Source organism: Terrapene carolina, unplaced genomic scaffold, assembly GCF_002925995.2.
Source record: "Terrapene carolina triunguis isolate 2854851 unplaced genomic scaffold, T_m_triunguis-2.0 Scaffold35098, whole genome shotgun sequence".
NCBI classification, from domain to species: domain Eukaryota; kingdom Metazoa; phylum Chordata; order Testudines; family Emydidae; genus Terrapene; species Terrapene triunguis.
In genome coordinates this window covers 2,685,641-2,703,580 of record NW_020699449.1, presented here as the reverse complement: position 1 = coordinate 2,703,580, position 17,940 = coordinate 2,685,641, and the positions used below count along the sequence as shown (strand labels likewise).

General features: G+C 41.7%; 1 protein-coding gene across 1 annotated transcript in view; it reads right to left on the bottom strand.

The window, feature by feature from the left end:
• Positions 1 to 17,940, bottom strand: part of LOC112114759 (S-methyl-5'-thioadenosine phosphorylase) — a 65,851-nt gene that overhangs the window by 17,154 nt on the left and 30,757 nt on the right. The window contains exons 3-4 of the mRNA XM_026646523.2: positions 14,900 to 14,958; positions 8,166 to 8,333 (exon numbers count right to left, since the gene is read on the bottom strand). Coding sequence (XP_026502308.1) covers positions 8,166 to 8,333; positions 14,900 to 14,958 — 227 coding nt within the window. The remainder of the gene's footprint in view (positions 1 to 8,165; positions 8,334 to 14,899; positions 14,959 to 17,940) is intronic.

Here is a 17,940-nt window from a genome sequence, read left to right as displayed (position 1 = left end):
CCTCCCAGTTTCCCCATTGCTTCAAGGAAGGAATAAACTGTGCTGGGTTTAATGTCTGATGTGCCAGGCACACGGGTGTGTGTGGGGAGGCTGGGGTGGGGGAAGAAGAGCCAAGGTTCTACCCACCTCCTCTCACCTACCTGTGAAGAGGGCAGGAGGTGGGGGGGGGGGGGAAGAAATGGAATATCTCTACAGAGCCTCCTTCCCCACCTACCCTGCTACCTATGATGATGTGGGTAGCTGGTGAATAGGAATGCCTTACGGCCTCTTACTTACTTACTCCCTTCTGCAGTCCCAATACCCAAGCCACAATTTGGCCTTTTTAGCATTATGGCTCACATACACTTTGATCAGTGGTCCCTTACCTGTAGTACAGCATTTAACTGTGTTCTCTTTAGGTGTCTCTCTCTTTGTGAAATATATATTATTGTTTCTTTTTTTCTGGCTGACTATTCACCTGCTCTGTTTTAAGATTGAATCCTAAAGGAATAATTGATATTTTCCTTGTTATGTGGATGCAGTTAGTTAGCAGAAGCCGTTTGTTGAATTAAATGAATTATCCGAATAATTGCTAGTCAGCATTACTACCAAAGCACTTGTGATTGTTTCGTAACTGTATGCTAATTTGATTTTTGGCAAGCTCCTTTCCCCAGCTCAAGTGATTACTACAAGGTGCACAGACAGATTTATAGGCACAACAGGATTTCAAGTTATGACTAGTTGTAACGGCTGCAGATATTGTCAGACAGTCTGCAATTATCTGTAACCAAACAACAAACAGTTACGGGGAAAAAAAGTTGCTATGCAATAGTGGCACCACATTACCCAAGAGAACTGCACCCGGTTTCTCTTTTCTCCAGAATTGTATCTACCAATTAGCTTTCTAATTTTTTGTTCTGGTTTCCCTGCAGAGCCAATGCAGCTCTGGCAAGAGTGAGCTGGGTTGTATTCTGGTTTCTACCCCATCATAAGACAAATAGTTAATAACTACATTTCTGTGGTGGAAGCTTTGAACTTAGAACGATGTAAGACCCAAGAAAGAACAAGGTTTGACTTTCAGGTCTAGGTCAAGTCTGCATTAAAAGGTTGAAATTAAAAGAGTGAAATTCACTTCACGTGTCTATAAGGCCCAAGTAACTGAGCTTTATGGGGGTGAAGCGTTTGGATGTGTACACATCTGGGTGAAATCCATTCTCTCAAACTGTCTCCAGGAAAGGGGACAGCAGTGTAAACCCCTCACCACCGCTACTCCAGCCCTCCACTCCACTTGCACAGAGTAGTAAGGCTGCAGAATTCAGGTAATCATGGATCCTTTCCTGGCTTGCCTTCAAGAGTGTTATGTGGGGCTGGTGCAGAGGCCCCACCCTTCCATGGACTAAGAGGGTGTGCAAACCTGCCCTGTTGGACCACTCTGCCTGTGTCTCCCTTTACGCAGCCCTATCATTTGATTTAAGCAGAGCAGCAGGCAGTCCACAGGGTTAATGTACTCTGAGCGAATCTGATATGGAGTCACTGAGGCACAAGAAACATGGAGCCTGACAATATTATTTTTACAGTCGCTCTTCAAAGTGAAACTGTAAATATGCAGACCGGCTGAGAGAAGAAGCCTTTGCTAAATGTTTCCATTTTGTATGGAAACTTACATTTTTCTTGTAGGGTTATATTATATCACTAGGCCCATGCCAGTGGTCAAAATTTGACTAAATCTAAAACCACTTCACTGTGCACCCAGTTCCATTAAGTCCACCCCACTTTCCCCTTTCTTCCTCTACAGAGCATCGCAACTAACAAAGTGGCAAAACTAAAATGCATTATGAAAGATAATCGTGGTGCTCAGTTTTTTTTCTTTTTTTGTGACATCTCGGTTCTGTCTTTGGGGGCATTAAGGAAACCCCACCCCCACCCCAGTCAAGAAGCTCCTGCCTTGTAACAGTCTCAGTAGTTCATTTCAGTGGTACATGTAATACAGAGAGTTCGAGGAACAAAACTGACGAATGTAGAAGCAGCCTTTTAATGTGGTAACACCCCCTCTCAAAAGCTTGCTTTGAATACCTTCACCGCTGAGCTTTCCAGTGCAAACAGACTGCAAGTTGCATTCTCATCGCATTTTTACTAACAGCTCTCCGCAACAGGTGGGACAGAAACCTGCACAGTGCAGTGACTGAGGCCGTCACAAACAACAGCTTGTATCATCCAAAGAACTCTTCCAGACTTACTTCTGCCAAAGACAACGTCTATTAAAAGGGTGAGGGTGGCGATCACTGCCTACAAGGTGGTTTACGGCTCAGGTGGGATTTTTGGACAGAAGCAGGGAAAATATCAGGGAGTTATTTCATTACATTTATAAAACAAAAATCATTAGTTTCTACAATTGCACACACACAGAGATAATCAAAGGCAATAAAAACATTTTTAAAAGAACCGGCCCTTAATATAGAAAATTACATACAAAAAGGCACTTTAAAAGAATGTTACTTAGGTTGCAAAGTCAAGCACTCAAAAGTTAAGAAAATACTATATTTACAGTTGCCCATGCAACCTTAATTCTGCCCCCCTCTTGCACATGCAGCCTGGGCACTGCATAAAACAGGGATCCTGTGGGAAATATAGTGTGTGATCACGTAGTTAAATAAGGGGCCTGAATTAAGGTTGTGCAGGCAACAGCAAATTTAGCATTTCCTAGCTTTCGACTGTTTGACTTTCTTTACAAGCAGTCTTTTTGGATGTAATTTTATTTTATTTTTTTTCCTGGAAATGAACAAAGATAAAAACAAAATTCGTATATGTCCAATTATAACAGCCTCGTCCTTGAGCTACAGGATGAACTATATTAACTGGCAGCAGCAGAAGGCTGTTATCCGGGGTTGGGGGGAGGTGGGCTGCTGGCAACATGGTGCTAGGTCCAGAGGATGCTTAGGTAGATGTCAGTCTAGTGTTCTCTCTTTCCTACTCTAGGAGGGTGGGGGCTCCTGCCTCATGTGGTGCCCCCCACAAGATGGGGCAGGGAGGTGGTAGGAACTGCTGCTGGGCCAAGTTAGGCACGCTTTCTGCTCTTTTGAGACCCAGATCATGATTGTACATGAGTCTCTGCAATTGTGGGTCTGAGCAAAAGGTCTTTACCCATGTAGTCATAGTGCGACCCTGTACAGGGAAGCAATGCAAGAAGCCTAGGAGGAAATGAGAAAATCAGTGTGCTGTTATTTGTACCAATAACTGAAAGCTAATTTATTATTTAAACAGTGCCTGAAGTTTGCTAGCACTTTACAAAACAAGACAGACACAGTGTCTACCCTGAGGAGTTTATATTGTCTCTCTTTTAGGCACGACAGAATAAGTGAGAGCAATGAATAATGGGGGGAGGAAAGGAGAAACAGCACCTGAGTTACAGTTGTAAGATCACATGGTTACTTGGACTCATTAGGTGAATGTTTTGATGATATTCACTTTTTTTTTTTAGCAGGCATTCAAGAGGGAGGAAGAGGTGGGCCTAAGATTAAAAAGACTAGAGAATGAGGGATCGTTAGGGATGTGGGGATGCCCAATGGGTTAGGACTAATACCGATGTCCCAGGTAGCTAACAGGAGGAAAATGGAGAGGTGACTGTGAAATAAAGATGTGTAAGAGTGGGAGAAAAAGGACAAGAAAGAGAGAAGGTGGGAGGACAGGAAAAGGTTGAGTACACAAGAGCAGGAAGGGAGTGGCAGAAAGGGTAAATGACAAAGGGGATAGACAAAATGTGGAGGTGAAGATTGAAGCAGTAGAGTCTCCAGGGGAGCTGGGACCAGGGAGGGCTTGGGGCAGTGTGGGGAGTGGGGTGGGTAGACGTTTCCTGCTGGGGTCAGGGAACAGTGAGGGGTGAGACAGCAAAAGAGAGAAGTGTGCAGCCAGGGAAGCAGGTACTTGCAGAGGCCAGGGGAATGGGAGCTGTTGCAAGTGAGAGAGTGAGGTGACTGCAGCAACCTGCTCCCAAATCGCCTGAAGGAAGGAGCAGGTGATAAAAAAAATCACATGACTTGTGATAAATTTGTAACAGTTGGCAACACTGCATTCTAAGCAAAATGCACATAAATGAGCTACAGTATGACCTGCAAATACAGGAAACAGTTGTTCAAAAAGGGCTCCTATCGGGTTCAGTCACTTAGACACGCGCTATATTTAAAATCACACTGGTTTGTTTTCCAAGAAACAGCGCATTGTACAAACAAAGGCATTTGGTAAGAGGTTACAATTTAAAAAGAAAGGCACTGCAGAAAACAAGCCTCGACATGCAAGCATTCAGCCTTAACAGGCAGTGTAAAACTGCCAGAAGCTAGGCTAAACGAATGACGATCTTTCCCACAGACTATTCTTAAGTTGCTAGAGGATGAAACGCACAAAAAGTTACACATGCAGTACGTTTACAAAATGTTGGCATTAAATACACTGTTTTTTAACACCCCCATCTGCCAAAACATTCTCAGTTTTTTGTTTTTGTTAGAAACTGGAATGATAAGCAAGGAAGCAGTCTGCAATGAAGGGGACTCTTTGGGAAGCAAAGCACTGTACACACTACACCTTCATTAGGATTCTTGGGAAACCAGAAATGTTATTAGCAAACACTCCATGGATTTGTTCCACTCTCTTTCTTTGACCTTTGTCTCTATTTCCCTGCCTGTGCTCCTATCACTTGACTGTACTGCTCTCCACTTGGTCCCTCTGCTGCACAGTCTCACCACTGTTCTGCTTCTGCAAGAGAGTCTTTTCCTACATAGCTCCTATCTATAGCAGTTTTCCTGCATCTCCCCATCTTAATTCAAATCTCTGCTGATTTTTTTCTTTTGCAGATGCTCGAGTTTCATGTGTGTGGCAGAATACACTCCTGTATTCACACCCTACACACTACTGTAAAGAATATTTGTACAAAATATGCCTTGTAAGATATCATTTGAAAACTCATAATTCGATGGTCAATAATATCATGGTAAAATGTAAGCAACTACATTATATTCAAAATTATGAACAGAAGCCGAAATCAGAACTGAAATGTGTTTGCTGATAGGCTGCTGGAGTCAGAATTGCTGGACCAGGATTGTGGCTATACACAGACTCTCAGGGTGTGACCTGCATGCTGTTAGACTATTTGTGAGTGGCCCAGGTGGGAGCTACAGTAGCAAAGCATGATAAGGCACCCAATGTTGCAGGGAGAGGGTGACACAGTCCCTCACTGGTCTGGATTGCACCCCAAAATGTCAAACTCCTCATTTGCTGTTGAAAAAAATACACAGTAATTTCACAGCCATTATCCACTGATATCAGAGTAAAATCAGCATCTTGCAGCAAACTGAACTTTAGTGGCTCCTAAACACTCCATAGACGTGTTTTCGGTCAGCATCAAGAATAAAAATCCATCCATCAGCACACCTCTATTGGTGTCTAATTAATTGAACAGAGTCAATGAGACCAAGTCTGCTACCCCCAAAAATAATTCTAAAGACTTTCTTAAAGAACTTAGTACTAACTCTCTCCTAGAGCTACTAGCACTGCAAGTTCACGTTCATATGCCCAATTACCACGGACTCTTCTGTGTAGGCTTGCGAACGACACCCACAGAAGTCAATAAGAGCTGCGGAGGCTCAATGCCTCTGAAAATCAGGCCTCTTTTATTTAGGTGCCTAAATATGATATGGGTGCCAAAATGTAGGCACCTGAATTTGAAAATGATGCCCTCGGTTGCTTACTTTTCTGCCTCAATAAGATCTGCTAACTTGGTTGTCACTGTATGCATATTTAACAAACATGCACTCAGGACAGATGTAGATATCCAAAGTAAAACCTTGGATCCATTATTTACCGGTACACTTTGGGTTCAGAACATTGTGATTTGGGCCCATCTCTAATACACAGATAATGCTCTTCAAGATCAGGGGTAGTGTTATAGAGACAGGGATTGGTAACCAGAGATGGGTTAACTTCATCTGTTACAGCCTGTAACATTGCTCCTTTTGCACATGATGGAGCATCCAGCATGAGAAAAAAACCCTACAAATGAGGCCCAGGAAAGAAAAGAAGTTATAAAGAATGGCTGTATTGAAATGCTCTCAAATTATGATGTTTGCTTCAACATTCCGCACCTTGTAGCAAAGTTGGCTAATTTTACTGGTGGGGGAGAAAACCCACTCTTTATTTTAGATTAAAAAAAGACACTATTCCAAACACTTGATTTCCTTGCAGATTAGCGCTATAGCTTATGCTTTGTACTCTTTGTAGTGGATACATTCAGCATCGGGTAGGCTGGCATTTGAAATGCCAACTGTGTAATTCTCCCATACATTTATAAAAACACTTGGCATAAAACTTGACTACATTCCCCCACAATGATCAAAACCACACCCTCACCATTGTCTTGAAGCTCCTCTATTATTCACACAGGGTGTGACTGTAGCTCATGTAGATATGCCTGAGCTAGCTTTCATCTAGCTACTATGGCTAAAAAGAGCAGTGAGGACACAGCAGCACTGGCTGCAGCACATGCTAGCCCCCCAAGGAATTACCCAGGGTTCTGGGTGGGCCTGTACAGCCCGCTCTGAAGTCTGTGATGCCGCAGCTTCATCAATAGTGGTACTCCAGTTAGCTAGAGCAAAGCCTTCTGGGGTATGTGTACACAAGCTACAATCACACTCTGCGATCGATCCTCAGTCAGGCACCAGACTTTAGGTTTACGTGGTGCAATGGAGCACAAAGTTGGAGGCTTTCAATGAAAATAAAGGTTTCATAACAGTGCCTTTTAAGTAAGCCATAACTCATAACAGAGAACAAGACACCCTTGCAGCCCACAGTCCTAGTGCAGCCTCACTGTTTATTACTGTAAATGTCATATTTCCTCTCCCTAAATAAGTTTGTGTTGTCCCTGATTTTTGGCCACATACTTTGAAAGCCAGTGTCACATAGTTGGGCACAGACAGGCCGAGAGCTGAAGGGTAAAGATTTAAAGTCTCCTTTCATACAAACAGACACCTCTCATCTGATCATTCATGAGAAACTAGTAAAATAAACTAATGAAGTTTAAGTCACAGGCTGCTTATATGTTTATTTCTACAAGCTGAGTAGTTAAAAACTAAGAAGAGTCAGAAAAGGAAAAAAAAAAAAAAAAGGCTACTGACAAGCACAATCTACTCATTATTACATTACGTTTGTGTTTATGCTTCTAAAAGTCCAGGAGAGGAAGAAGAATAGAGTTGTGGTTTTATCTGGTAGCAACAAGGGCCAGAGTCTCATGTCAGATGTGTGCTTCCAATTCCTATATATCTACTGCTTGTGTGTGCATGAACACAGTAGCTCATGTTTTTAAATGCATGTTGCTGCAACCCACGCATCTGATACAGGAACTGAGCCTTGGCAATGAATTCTAGTTATTTAGATCTTCACTGTTGATCAGTGCAGATTAAGCAAACCTATTTTTTCTTATTCTCAAAGGGGCCTTGTCCATATCTAGACTTACACAGTCAAGAAAACACTGCTTCAGGATTTCTTCTAGTGCACACAGTATACCACCTAAGACAAAACTTCAACAGCATTTGAAACAAAAATACAGGTTGTTTAATGCCTTTAATAAAACTCTTCTTTTGCAAGGGCTGCTATTTGAATACAATAATCCTGGTTAAGTGCCTAATCCCCACTCAATCAATTCACTTTGTATTTTTGTTCCTCAGTTCCCCATCTGTAAAATGGGCATAATAATCCTCACTTTCTTCAAACTTTTCTCTCTCGTCTGTTAGACTGTAAGATATTTGAGGCATGGGCTGCCTTTTACTAGGTGCTTATACAGCACCTACCACTGTGGTTTTGTTGGGGCCTCTCAATGCTACTATAATACAAATAATAAAGTCATCAAAATGACTTCCTCCAGGAAATGAAGTCAAAAGCCTTTCCCCATCTCATAAGAATTTCCCTTTTTGGCTCCAATACTGAAGACTGCGACTTCATGCCAGTGAGCCTTAAATTTTTATTGACTGTTATTATCATAGCATCCAGGAGCTCCAGTCATGGACCAGAACCCCATTGTGCCAGGTGCAGTACAAACACAGAACAAACAGACATTTCCTGCCCTAATGAATTTACAATCTAAGTTAAAAGCAAATGTGATTGGATGGCTCTACTTCACAAAACACATCATGTTGCTCCTTTACCTGTCAATGAACTGGTCGATCATAACAACATCTCCAGGCTGTATTTCTTCTCTTAATGAACCACAGGCGGTAGTTACTAAGATATGAGTACAACCCTCTTCTTTCAATGCCCAGATGTTGGCACGGAAGTTGACATTTGTTGGCATAATAGTATGATGTCTCCCATGCCTGCAAGGACAGAAGTGAGATGTGAGATGAATAAAATTAAATTAAACAAACAAAACAAACAACAACAAGCTAACCAGGAGTTTAGGAAATTTAATTTGCCTAGCAAAGCTACAAACGGAACTGTATCATAACTTACACTGTTGCCAACTCTGAGGATTTTATCATGAGTCTTGGGATATTTGGTGTTTTTTTTTAAAGTACCAGCTCTTGGAGTCATGTGAATGTGAGAAGTTCAGCTTTCACTTTTTAAAAAAGAGTAAGTTTCTAGCCTTCGTAGTTGTAGAGAAAAGCTTGAAAACATGACCTGAGTGCACCCTAATGGTAAGAAACCCCGGAAGGTAAATAAAAAGTACCCAAAATTTATTATTTTTTAAAAATCTTATGATTTCTGAATACCTGGGGTTGACAATACTGAACTTCCCATGTACTGTAATCCATTTATAGGATTTACTTGCACAAGGTCCCACACAAAAATTCTGTTTGTACTTTCCATTCACTTGGCCCCCATTGTTACTTTTAGTATGATGTGCCAGTGCTGTTATCAGAAGAGTGGCCCTGTGACACTGTGGTATTCTCGCTCTCATTCCCCTCCAGCACCGGATGTGCTTAATTTTATAAATATAAAGGTTATTTTTTTGTCAGCATTATGACCACCATCTGGGATCTGAAAGTCAAGCTGGGTTCTTTCACCTCTTACATCTTCACTATTATAAATAGAAATAAGTAGTAAAGATAAGATTCTGCACTCGGAATAAAACCAGCAACGTCTGATGATAAAATGGGCAGAAGAGTATCCAGCTCACCCTTCCATCCACAGCTCTCACAGAGTCTGTAGTAGTAAGATAAAAAAGTTAAAGGGGGGCGAGGAAGTTTTAATAGCCCACCCCTCTCAAAAAACAGCACAAACATGGTATTTCCTCCACCCCCCATCTTTTCAAATCATGGTGGGGAAGATGTATGACATTCAATTTTTCCTTTTTTCTTTGGAAGAGGATACAACACTGCCCCTGGGGCTAGGTCTACACTAAAATCTTACATCCCGGTTTGATAAACTAGTGTCTAAAATGGCTTACCCAGCCTCTCCAGAATGGTAATAAACTCCATTTTTTAGACCACCTAGAGCAGTCAAACACACAATGTTAAAAAGAATATTGAACAGTGCTGTCCAGTCAGTCCAGACAACCAAGTTCTACATTGACTGAGGTATATGGGGCAGTCGTGTTTGACACTCATTGTCTAACGAGGCAGAAGAAAAATAATATGGTGTACACCCAATATCAGGATACGGCTACTAAGATTTTTTTGTTGTTGCTTGGTCCTTGGGAATCCTAGTGTATAGTTTTAAAGATATACAGAGAAGCATGATTAGACACACTATAAGTTCCAGTTTGCATGTCTGTATCTCAGACTACAATTTTCTTGTTGAGTGGGGGACAGGGAAAGCAGTATATAGTAACACAGTAAGGCATAGATTGCAGGGGAAAAAAGAATAGTTACATAAACGTGAGTGCAAGGAAAGGACCCAAGTCTCCCCAAACTAGTAATATAAACAGGCCATTAGTCTGACAGCATTATATTTCACGTGGAAGGTAGCCACACAACGCCCACTAATATTAATGGGACTTGCATGGCAAAATCCTGGGACATAATGCAAGACTTACCACAGGACAGCATATAACTTATTTTAACCAAAATAACCAAGGATATCAGTAATCACATGAAGGGCCATGGTAAGTAATATGGCTAACCTCAAAGTCTTCAGCTCTGAAAGAACTACAGTTACTGCCCCAACCAATTAACTGATTTTTTTTTTTTTTTTTGGTGTTAATTCAAGCGTCTCTCAAATTTTCTGTGTTTATGTAATAGAATCTTTTTTCTTTTTACTGGAAAATATTCCATGACCTCATCTTTAATAAACTAGATATTGAAGGCCATGAAAAGAATCCAAAGGGAAAAAGGCCAACGGAAACATAGCAGAAGACAAAAAGCACCCAGGGAAACAAATATTGGAGAGATCCAACCAGATGTGATATCCACACTCAGCAGTTGCATCCAGCCGCAATAGAGCTTGGAGAGAAGAAAATAAAGAGGAAAATAAAATCACAAAGTAAGGCGCAAACAGAATTTACCCACCATACTCAAATAGTGACACATTAGCAGGTGTGCTATATCCACTCTCAAAAATTATAAACTCAATTCTGTATATAGAATGGAAGGGAAAAAACAAAAAAAGCTTTTACTTAGCAGAGAGCTAGATACTGTACTATGAAGATGGCAACCACTCCAAAATCCTACATTTTACTATGTAAGCCTCAGGAGAGACGTCAAGACCAGAGTAAGCCAAGCAGGACCCAACCCTATCTACCTCTAAGAGAAACTGTAAAATATATCAATAGAGTGCATAAAAGGGGCATATTATTGCCCACATGACAGTGACTTAACTAGAGGAAAAGACCACAATAGAAAAGAAGATAGCAGCACAAGAAAATATGGGAGATTTCTGCCGCCCCCCGCGATTTTTTAAATAAAAAAAATTAGGGCTGTGGATTAATTGCAGTTAACTCGCAATTAACTCAAAAAAAATTAACTACGATTAAAAAAATTAATAGCATGATTAATCGCACTGTTAAACAATAGAATACCAATTGAAATTTATTAAAAATTTTGTATGTTTTTCTACATTTTCAGATATATCAATTTCAATTACAACACAGAATATAAAGTGTACACTGCTCACTTTATATTATTTTCGATTACAAATATTTGCACTGTAAAAATGATAAACAAAAGAAACAGTATTTTTCAATTCACCTCATACAAGTACTGTAGTGCAATCTCTTTATCACGAAAGTGAAACTCACAAATGTAGGTTTTTTTTGTTATATAACTGCACTCAAAAACAAAACAATGTAAAACTTTAGAGCCTACAAGTCTACTCAATCCTACTTTTTGTTCAGCCAATCGTTAAGACAAACAAGTTTGTTTACATTTACGGGAGATAATGCTGTCCACTTCTTAATTACAATGTCACCAAAAAGTGAGAACTGCCATTCGCATGGCATTGTTGTAGCTGGCGTTGCAAGATATTTACATGTCAGATGCGCTAAAGATTCATATGCCTCTTCATGCTTTGGCCATTGTTCTAGGGGACATGCTTCCATGCTGATGATGCTCGTTAAAAATATAATGTGTTAATTAAATTTGTGACTGAACTCCTTGGGGGAGAATTGTACGTCTCCGGCTCTGTTTTACCTGCATTCTGCATATATTTCATGTTATAGCCGTCTCGGATATGACCCAGCACATGTTGTTCATTTTAAGAACACTTTCACTGCAAATATGACAAAATGCAAAGAAGATACCAATATGAAATTTCAAAAAAAGATAGCTACAGCACTTGACCCAAGGTTTAAGAATCTGAAGTGCCTTCCAAAATCTGAGCGGGATGAAGTATGGAGCATGTTTTCAGAAGTCTTAAAAGAGCAACACTCTGATGTGGAAACTACAGAACCCAAACCACCAAAAATGAAAATCAACCTTCTGCTGGTGGCATCTTACTCAGCTGATGAAAGTGAACATGTGTCACTCCGCACTGCTCTGGATCATTATCGAGCAGAACCTGTCATCAGCATGGACACGTCCTCTGGAATGGTGGTTGAAGCATGAAGGGACATATGAATCTTTAGTGCATCTGGCATATAAAAATCTTGCGACGCTCGCTACAACAAAGCCATGCGAATGCCTGTTCTCACTTTTTGGAGACATTGTAAACAAGAAGCAGGCAGCATTATCTTCTACAAATGTAAACAGACGTTTGTCTGAGCGATTGGCTGAACAAGAAGTAGGACTGATTGGACTTGTAGGCTCTAAAGTTTTACAGTTTTATTTTTGAATGCAGTTATTTTTTGTATACAATTCTACATTTGTAAGTTAAACTTTCATGATAAAGTGATTGCGTGACAGTACTTGTATTAGGTGAATTGAAAAATACTATTTCATTTGTTTTTACAGTGCAAATATTTGTAGTAAAAATAAATACAAAGTAAGCACTGTACACTTTGTATTCTGTGTTATAATTGAAATAAATATATTTGAAAATGTAAAAAACACCCGAAGTATTTAAATAAATGGTAGTCTATTATTGTTTAACAATGCATTTAATTCTTTAGTGTGTGCAATTAATCATGATTTTGTTTAATCGCTTGACAGCCCTACAAAAAATTAAACCTGGGCTGTATCCAGAATGCAAAATCTGATTTTATTTAGATTTGCTGGAGGATCTCTTGGAGGTCTCGAAGACGTATATGTGAGCTCTCTCTCTATCACTAAAGTTTCAGCACACGCATACACATCCCAGCTCTCCCTATCTCTTTAACAAAGTAATCTTTTCAACCAAGCATTCACTGGAGCTAAATAGGCATTAACAACAGAAAAAAAAACAGACAAACAAACAAACAAAATTCCAATAGTCTGGCTAAAAATCCTTTCCTCTCATACCTGCTCGGCCTTCAGTTCCTTGTGATGGCATAACTGCACTAGTTCTACAGATGCCAGAGTGTCTTTCAGAGTTGACAATATCTAGATTTCTAACTTAAAAAGGAAACAGAAAAAAGTCTGACACTTTTTTTGGGGGAAAAAGGGTAACAAGCCCCTTCTTCCTACCCCTCACTTTTGCAAGTCATCTTTAAGGCTGGATTTTCTTTTCTTTTTTTATGCGGACAGGATTAGATGGGATGATTTTGCTGAGATATGGGATGAAACCACAGTGATACATTTACATTTTCCTTCAAGCAAATGTCTCTAGCACAGAGGTGGGCAAACTACGGCCCGCGGGCCATATCTGGCCTGCGGGACCGTCCTGCCCGGCCCCTGAGCTCCCGGCTGGGGAGGCTAACCAGCAGCCCCTCCCCTGCTATCCCCCCACAGCCTCAGCTTGCTGCGCCGCCAGCGCTTTGGGCAGTGTGGTGGTGTGGCTGGCCCCGGCCGGGCAGCGTGGCTGCCAGTCCTGCCGCTCTGAGCGGCATGGTAAAGGTGCAGGGAGGTTGGATAACCGGCAGGGCGGCATTCAGGGGACGGGGAGCAGGGGACGGTTGGATAAACGTGGAAGTCTCAGGGGGCAGGGGTGTGGATCGGGTCAGGGCAGTCAGGGGATGGGGGGGAGTTGAATAGGGGATGGGAGATTCTGAGGGGGGCTGGTATCAGAGGGGTAGCCGTGTTAGTCTGAATCTGTAAAAAGCAACAGAGGGTCCTGTGGCACCTTTAAGACTAACAGAAGTATTGGGAGCATAAGCTTTCGTGGGTAAGAACCTCACTTCTTCAGATGCAAGTCATCTGAGGGGGGCTGGTTAGGGGCGGGGGTTCTTGGGAGGGGGCAGTCAGGGGACAAGGAACAGGGGGGGTTGGATGGGCAGGGGGTTCTGAGGGGGGCAATCAGGGGGTGGAAAGTGGGAGGGGTCGGATAGGGAGCGGGGGTCAGGCTGTTTGGGGAGGCACAGCCTTCCCTACCCGGCCCTCCATAGTTTTGCAACCGCAATGTGGCCCTCGGGCCAAAATGTTTGCCCACCCCTGCTCTAGCAGCTGCACTCTTTCTTGTCAGGCAGGGCAGAACATGTGTGGTACCCCAAACATCCTTTGTAAAACATCACAAATTGCAGGGGGAAATGCTTCATGAAGCTATAGGAACTGTTTAGATGCTCATTAAACATGCACAGGAGTGATTTTTCCCTTTCAACATCAAAAAAATAACCACATGCCCCACAAAAAGTAGCAATGGCACAACTCGTTAAGAACCATTTACATGCAAAGTTTCAACCTTCACCCAGGTTTGTTGTCTCCATGACTAGCTGTAATTGGATTAAAAAAATTCCAAAAAACCTAGGAAGAGTCCTTACTAAACTCAAATGTGGCTGGATAAAATTTCCTCAAATTTCCACCCCTACCACCTCTAGACCACTCTTCAGCCTTACAAAGGACCCCAGAATGATTTGAGCGTCTGAACAGGTGGTTATAAACTTTTTTTGCTACAAGTGAAAGGCACAATACATTTTTACTGTATTTTCTCTCTATTGGACAACACCACAAAGCAGATCCTTCTACTGCATCTGCTTTCATTTTAAATCTGAAGGAGTACAATGCTCGTATTTGTCACTGAAAGGTGGACTGGATCATTGTAGGATCAATTATGCCTGGAAGGACTAGTTGAATCAGAACAACTGTACCTCCTACATAAAGTCCTAGTATATAACAGCACTGTGACAAAGTTCTGTTGAACCAGTGGAGGCTGAAATTGAGCTAGGGTTTGTGAATGGATAGTGTTTGACAAGAGTTCCAGATGCCTGAACTGCTCTATAAAGGACAAAATTATGTCATATAGACCAACTTTAAGCTCCCGATTCTTCTCCCAACTGAAGTCAATGGAAGTTTTGCCATCTGCGGGATCAGACCTAAATTTGTTAGTCATAAGAAGCAGTTAGTCCATCTGACACAGACAGAAAAAGGAAACGTCTAAGACAAACCACTTTATTTAAGACATGAGTAACACAAAAATCCTTTGAAGAGCTCTTTACCTTGCTAGAAGCACACAGTCAACATTTTTTATCTTTCCCAATATCAAAGCATCTGAGGGCTGCAAAAACAAACAAAGAAGAAACAGTCACAACATGCCAACGAGATCAGAAACATTTATTGATATTTATGCATGATCAATATCACTACGAAAAGAAATAAAAGTTTACTGCTGTAGCTTCTTCTTTTCTTCAACTCATAAATAATTGCAATTTAATGCGACAGATTACTAAAAGAGATTACTAAAAACTAGAACTGGAAGGACATGTTTTGCAATCACATGGTTTCAGTGTATTAATACTGTCACTAACATCTGAAGTTCAACCATATATTTCACACCGCTGTTCAAACATGTTACATAAGAACAGGTTAACAAACATCTATCAGGGATGGTCTAGGTATACTTAACCCTGCGACAGCACAGGGAGTTGGACTAGATGAATCCGTAAAGTCCCTTTCAGCCCTCAATTTCTATGATAAACATTAAAAAAACAAATACACTAAGATTACCTTTAAAAGTAATTGCATCCATGCTAATTTTGTTTTTTCATAGCATTCTATGTAAAACAGGTGTCACCCCTTAATTGAAAATACTAATTATTTTGTTAATTGATCATTTACATTTTAAAAGATATTAGCAGATGAGTTCACAGGAAACTTGTTAATTTGATACATGATTAAAAATAAACACAGATGTGACGGATTACTAAAACAGATTACTAAAAACTAGAACTGGAAGGACGTTTTGCAATCACATGGTTTCAATTTATGAATACCATCACTAACATTTGAAGTTCAACCACATATTTCACACCGCTGTTCAAACACGTTGCATAAGAACTGGTTAGACAAATATCTATCAGGGATGGTCTAGGTATACTTAACCCTACGACAGCACAGGGAGTTCGACTAGATGAATCCGTAAGCTCCCTTTCATGCAGTGTTGAAATACTGTAGATCAGTGGCTCCCAAATTTTACTGGTTCATATACAACCTTCTTAGAAGAAAAGATGTTTGAAGTATCACATTTACGTTAGGTCTTAATAGTCTTAAGTTAAGTATTTACAGACTCATTGTAAAACAAGTTTTGAATTTGGCTGGTGGAGATCTGCCTGGGAAAAATAAGAAGAGAAGGGACCTGCGTGGAAGGGCTACAGGACATGAAGTTTAGAGCTGGCCAGGAATTTTTCATTAAAATACTTTATTGTTGGAAAATGCCGATTCATTGAAACCAAAATTCTGTGGGAACCTGTTGGCTTTCTCAGGCCCAGAATGGCACTTCTAGTCAAAAGCAGAAATAGACCCACTTCACGATAGCATGGTGGTCAAGGCACTCATCTAGGATATGAGTGACCCAGGCTCAAGTCTCTGGCCTGCCTGATTTAGGCAAGTATCCTGACCACCAGGCTATGGTGTATTCTGAGGTCAGGGATCTCTCTCTGTTGCAGTTTTTAACACAAAACAAACCCCCAAAAATAACACAAGAGATCTCAGTTTTGTCCTGATGCAGAACATGAAAAAAAAATTAAATCACGAAAATATCATGAGACAGGAAAACAGTTTCCTACCCATGTCTAAGGAGGTTAGACTCAGGGCTGGTCCACACTACCCGCCTAATTCGGCGGGTAGAGATCGATCTTCTGGGATCGATTTATCGTGTCTCATCTGGACGCGATAGATCGATCCCAGAAGCGCTCCCCCGTCGACTGCGGAACTCCTGCTCACCGAGAGGAGGAAGCGCTGTCGACGGGGGAGCCTGCCTGCGCCGCGTGGACCCGAAGTAAGTACTTTTAGTTCGATATAGGAAACGTCGACTTCAGCTACGCTATTCTCGTAGCTGAAGTTGCGTTTCCTATATCGATCCCCCGCCCCAGTGTGGACCAGCCTTAAGGGTATGGATTCTGGCTGGAGTGGACGGGGGGCTCTGGTGGGGTGGAGAGAGAAAATAATAGGCAGGGAAGGGTGTGACGTGGTGTGGCATGTGTGTAAATAAAGGGAAGCTAACAGAAGCGGCTAACAGGGGAGTTTTGCGAGGGAGTTCTCCAGGTGAAGGAGGAGAGATTACATGACCCTTGGGGTAAGTTTGTTGTTTGTGGTATGTGTGTTTGTGGTGTGCTTGCTGCTTGACTGTGTGGTCTGTTTGTTTGGGGGACCATGAGCTGAGGCTGAGACCTTCTTAACGAGGCTTTGATCCCTAAGCCCTTTAGCACCCATCAACCCTTAACCAGGGGGCAGGGCTACTCAGGAAGACCAGGGCTTTAAAAAGCCTACTCCTAAGCGACCAAAGGAGCTAGGGAACAGGAGCGGCTAACAGGGGAGTTTTTGCGAGAGAGTTTAGAGGTGGAGTGTGAGAGGGGACTAGATACGCTTACCATTTTTTAAACTTAAAGCCAAAGACACCCCCCTGATAAAAACAAAACAAAACAACGACAAAGGAATGAGCTTTAGGAGTAAAAAGATAATGCAGGCAGAAGTCCAGCAACAGAGTAGGGACTATCCAGTTTATTGCACCCAATGCAGCATGTATGATCACCTGCCCTATGGGCAGGTGGCGTATGTGTGCATTCAGTACAAGGAGCTCCTGGCCCTTAGAGACCGTGTACGAGCTTTTGGAGATCAGAGTGGTTGAACTGGAGGAACTAAAGTAGACAGAGAGGTATATAGATGAAACTTTCCAGGACACAGTAGTATGGTCCCACCACCGGTCTGACAGACTCTCTGCTGTTGAGGAGGATGAAAGTCTCAGGGAAGGAGAACATCCAACTGGAGAGCAGAGGGAAACAATCCCATAGTTGGAACCCTCCTTCCAGATGATGTTGTGGTATCATTTCACCCTGAGGATAGCTCTCCGGGGGACGGAACTCCAGTTATTAGGAAGAGACAGGCAGTAATAATGGGCAATTTGATCATTAGAAACAGATCGCTGGATTTGCGATGACCGGGAGAACCGCATGGTGACTTGCCTGCCTGGTGCAAAGGTTGCAGATCTCTCGAGACATCTAGATAGATTTATGTGTAATGCTGGGGAGGAGCTGGTGGCCGT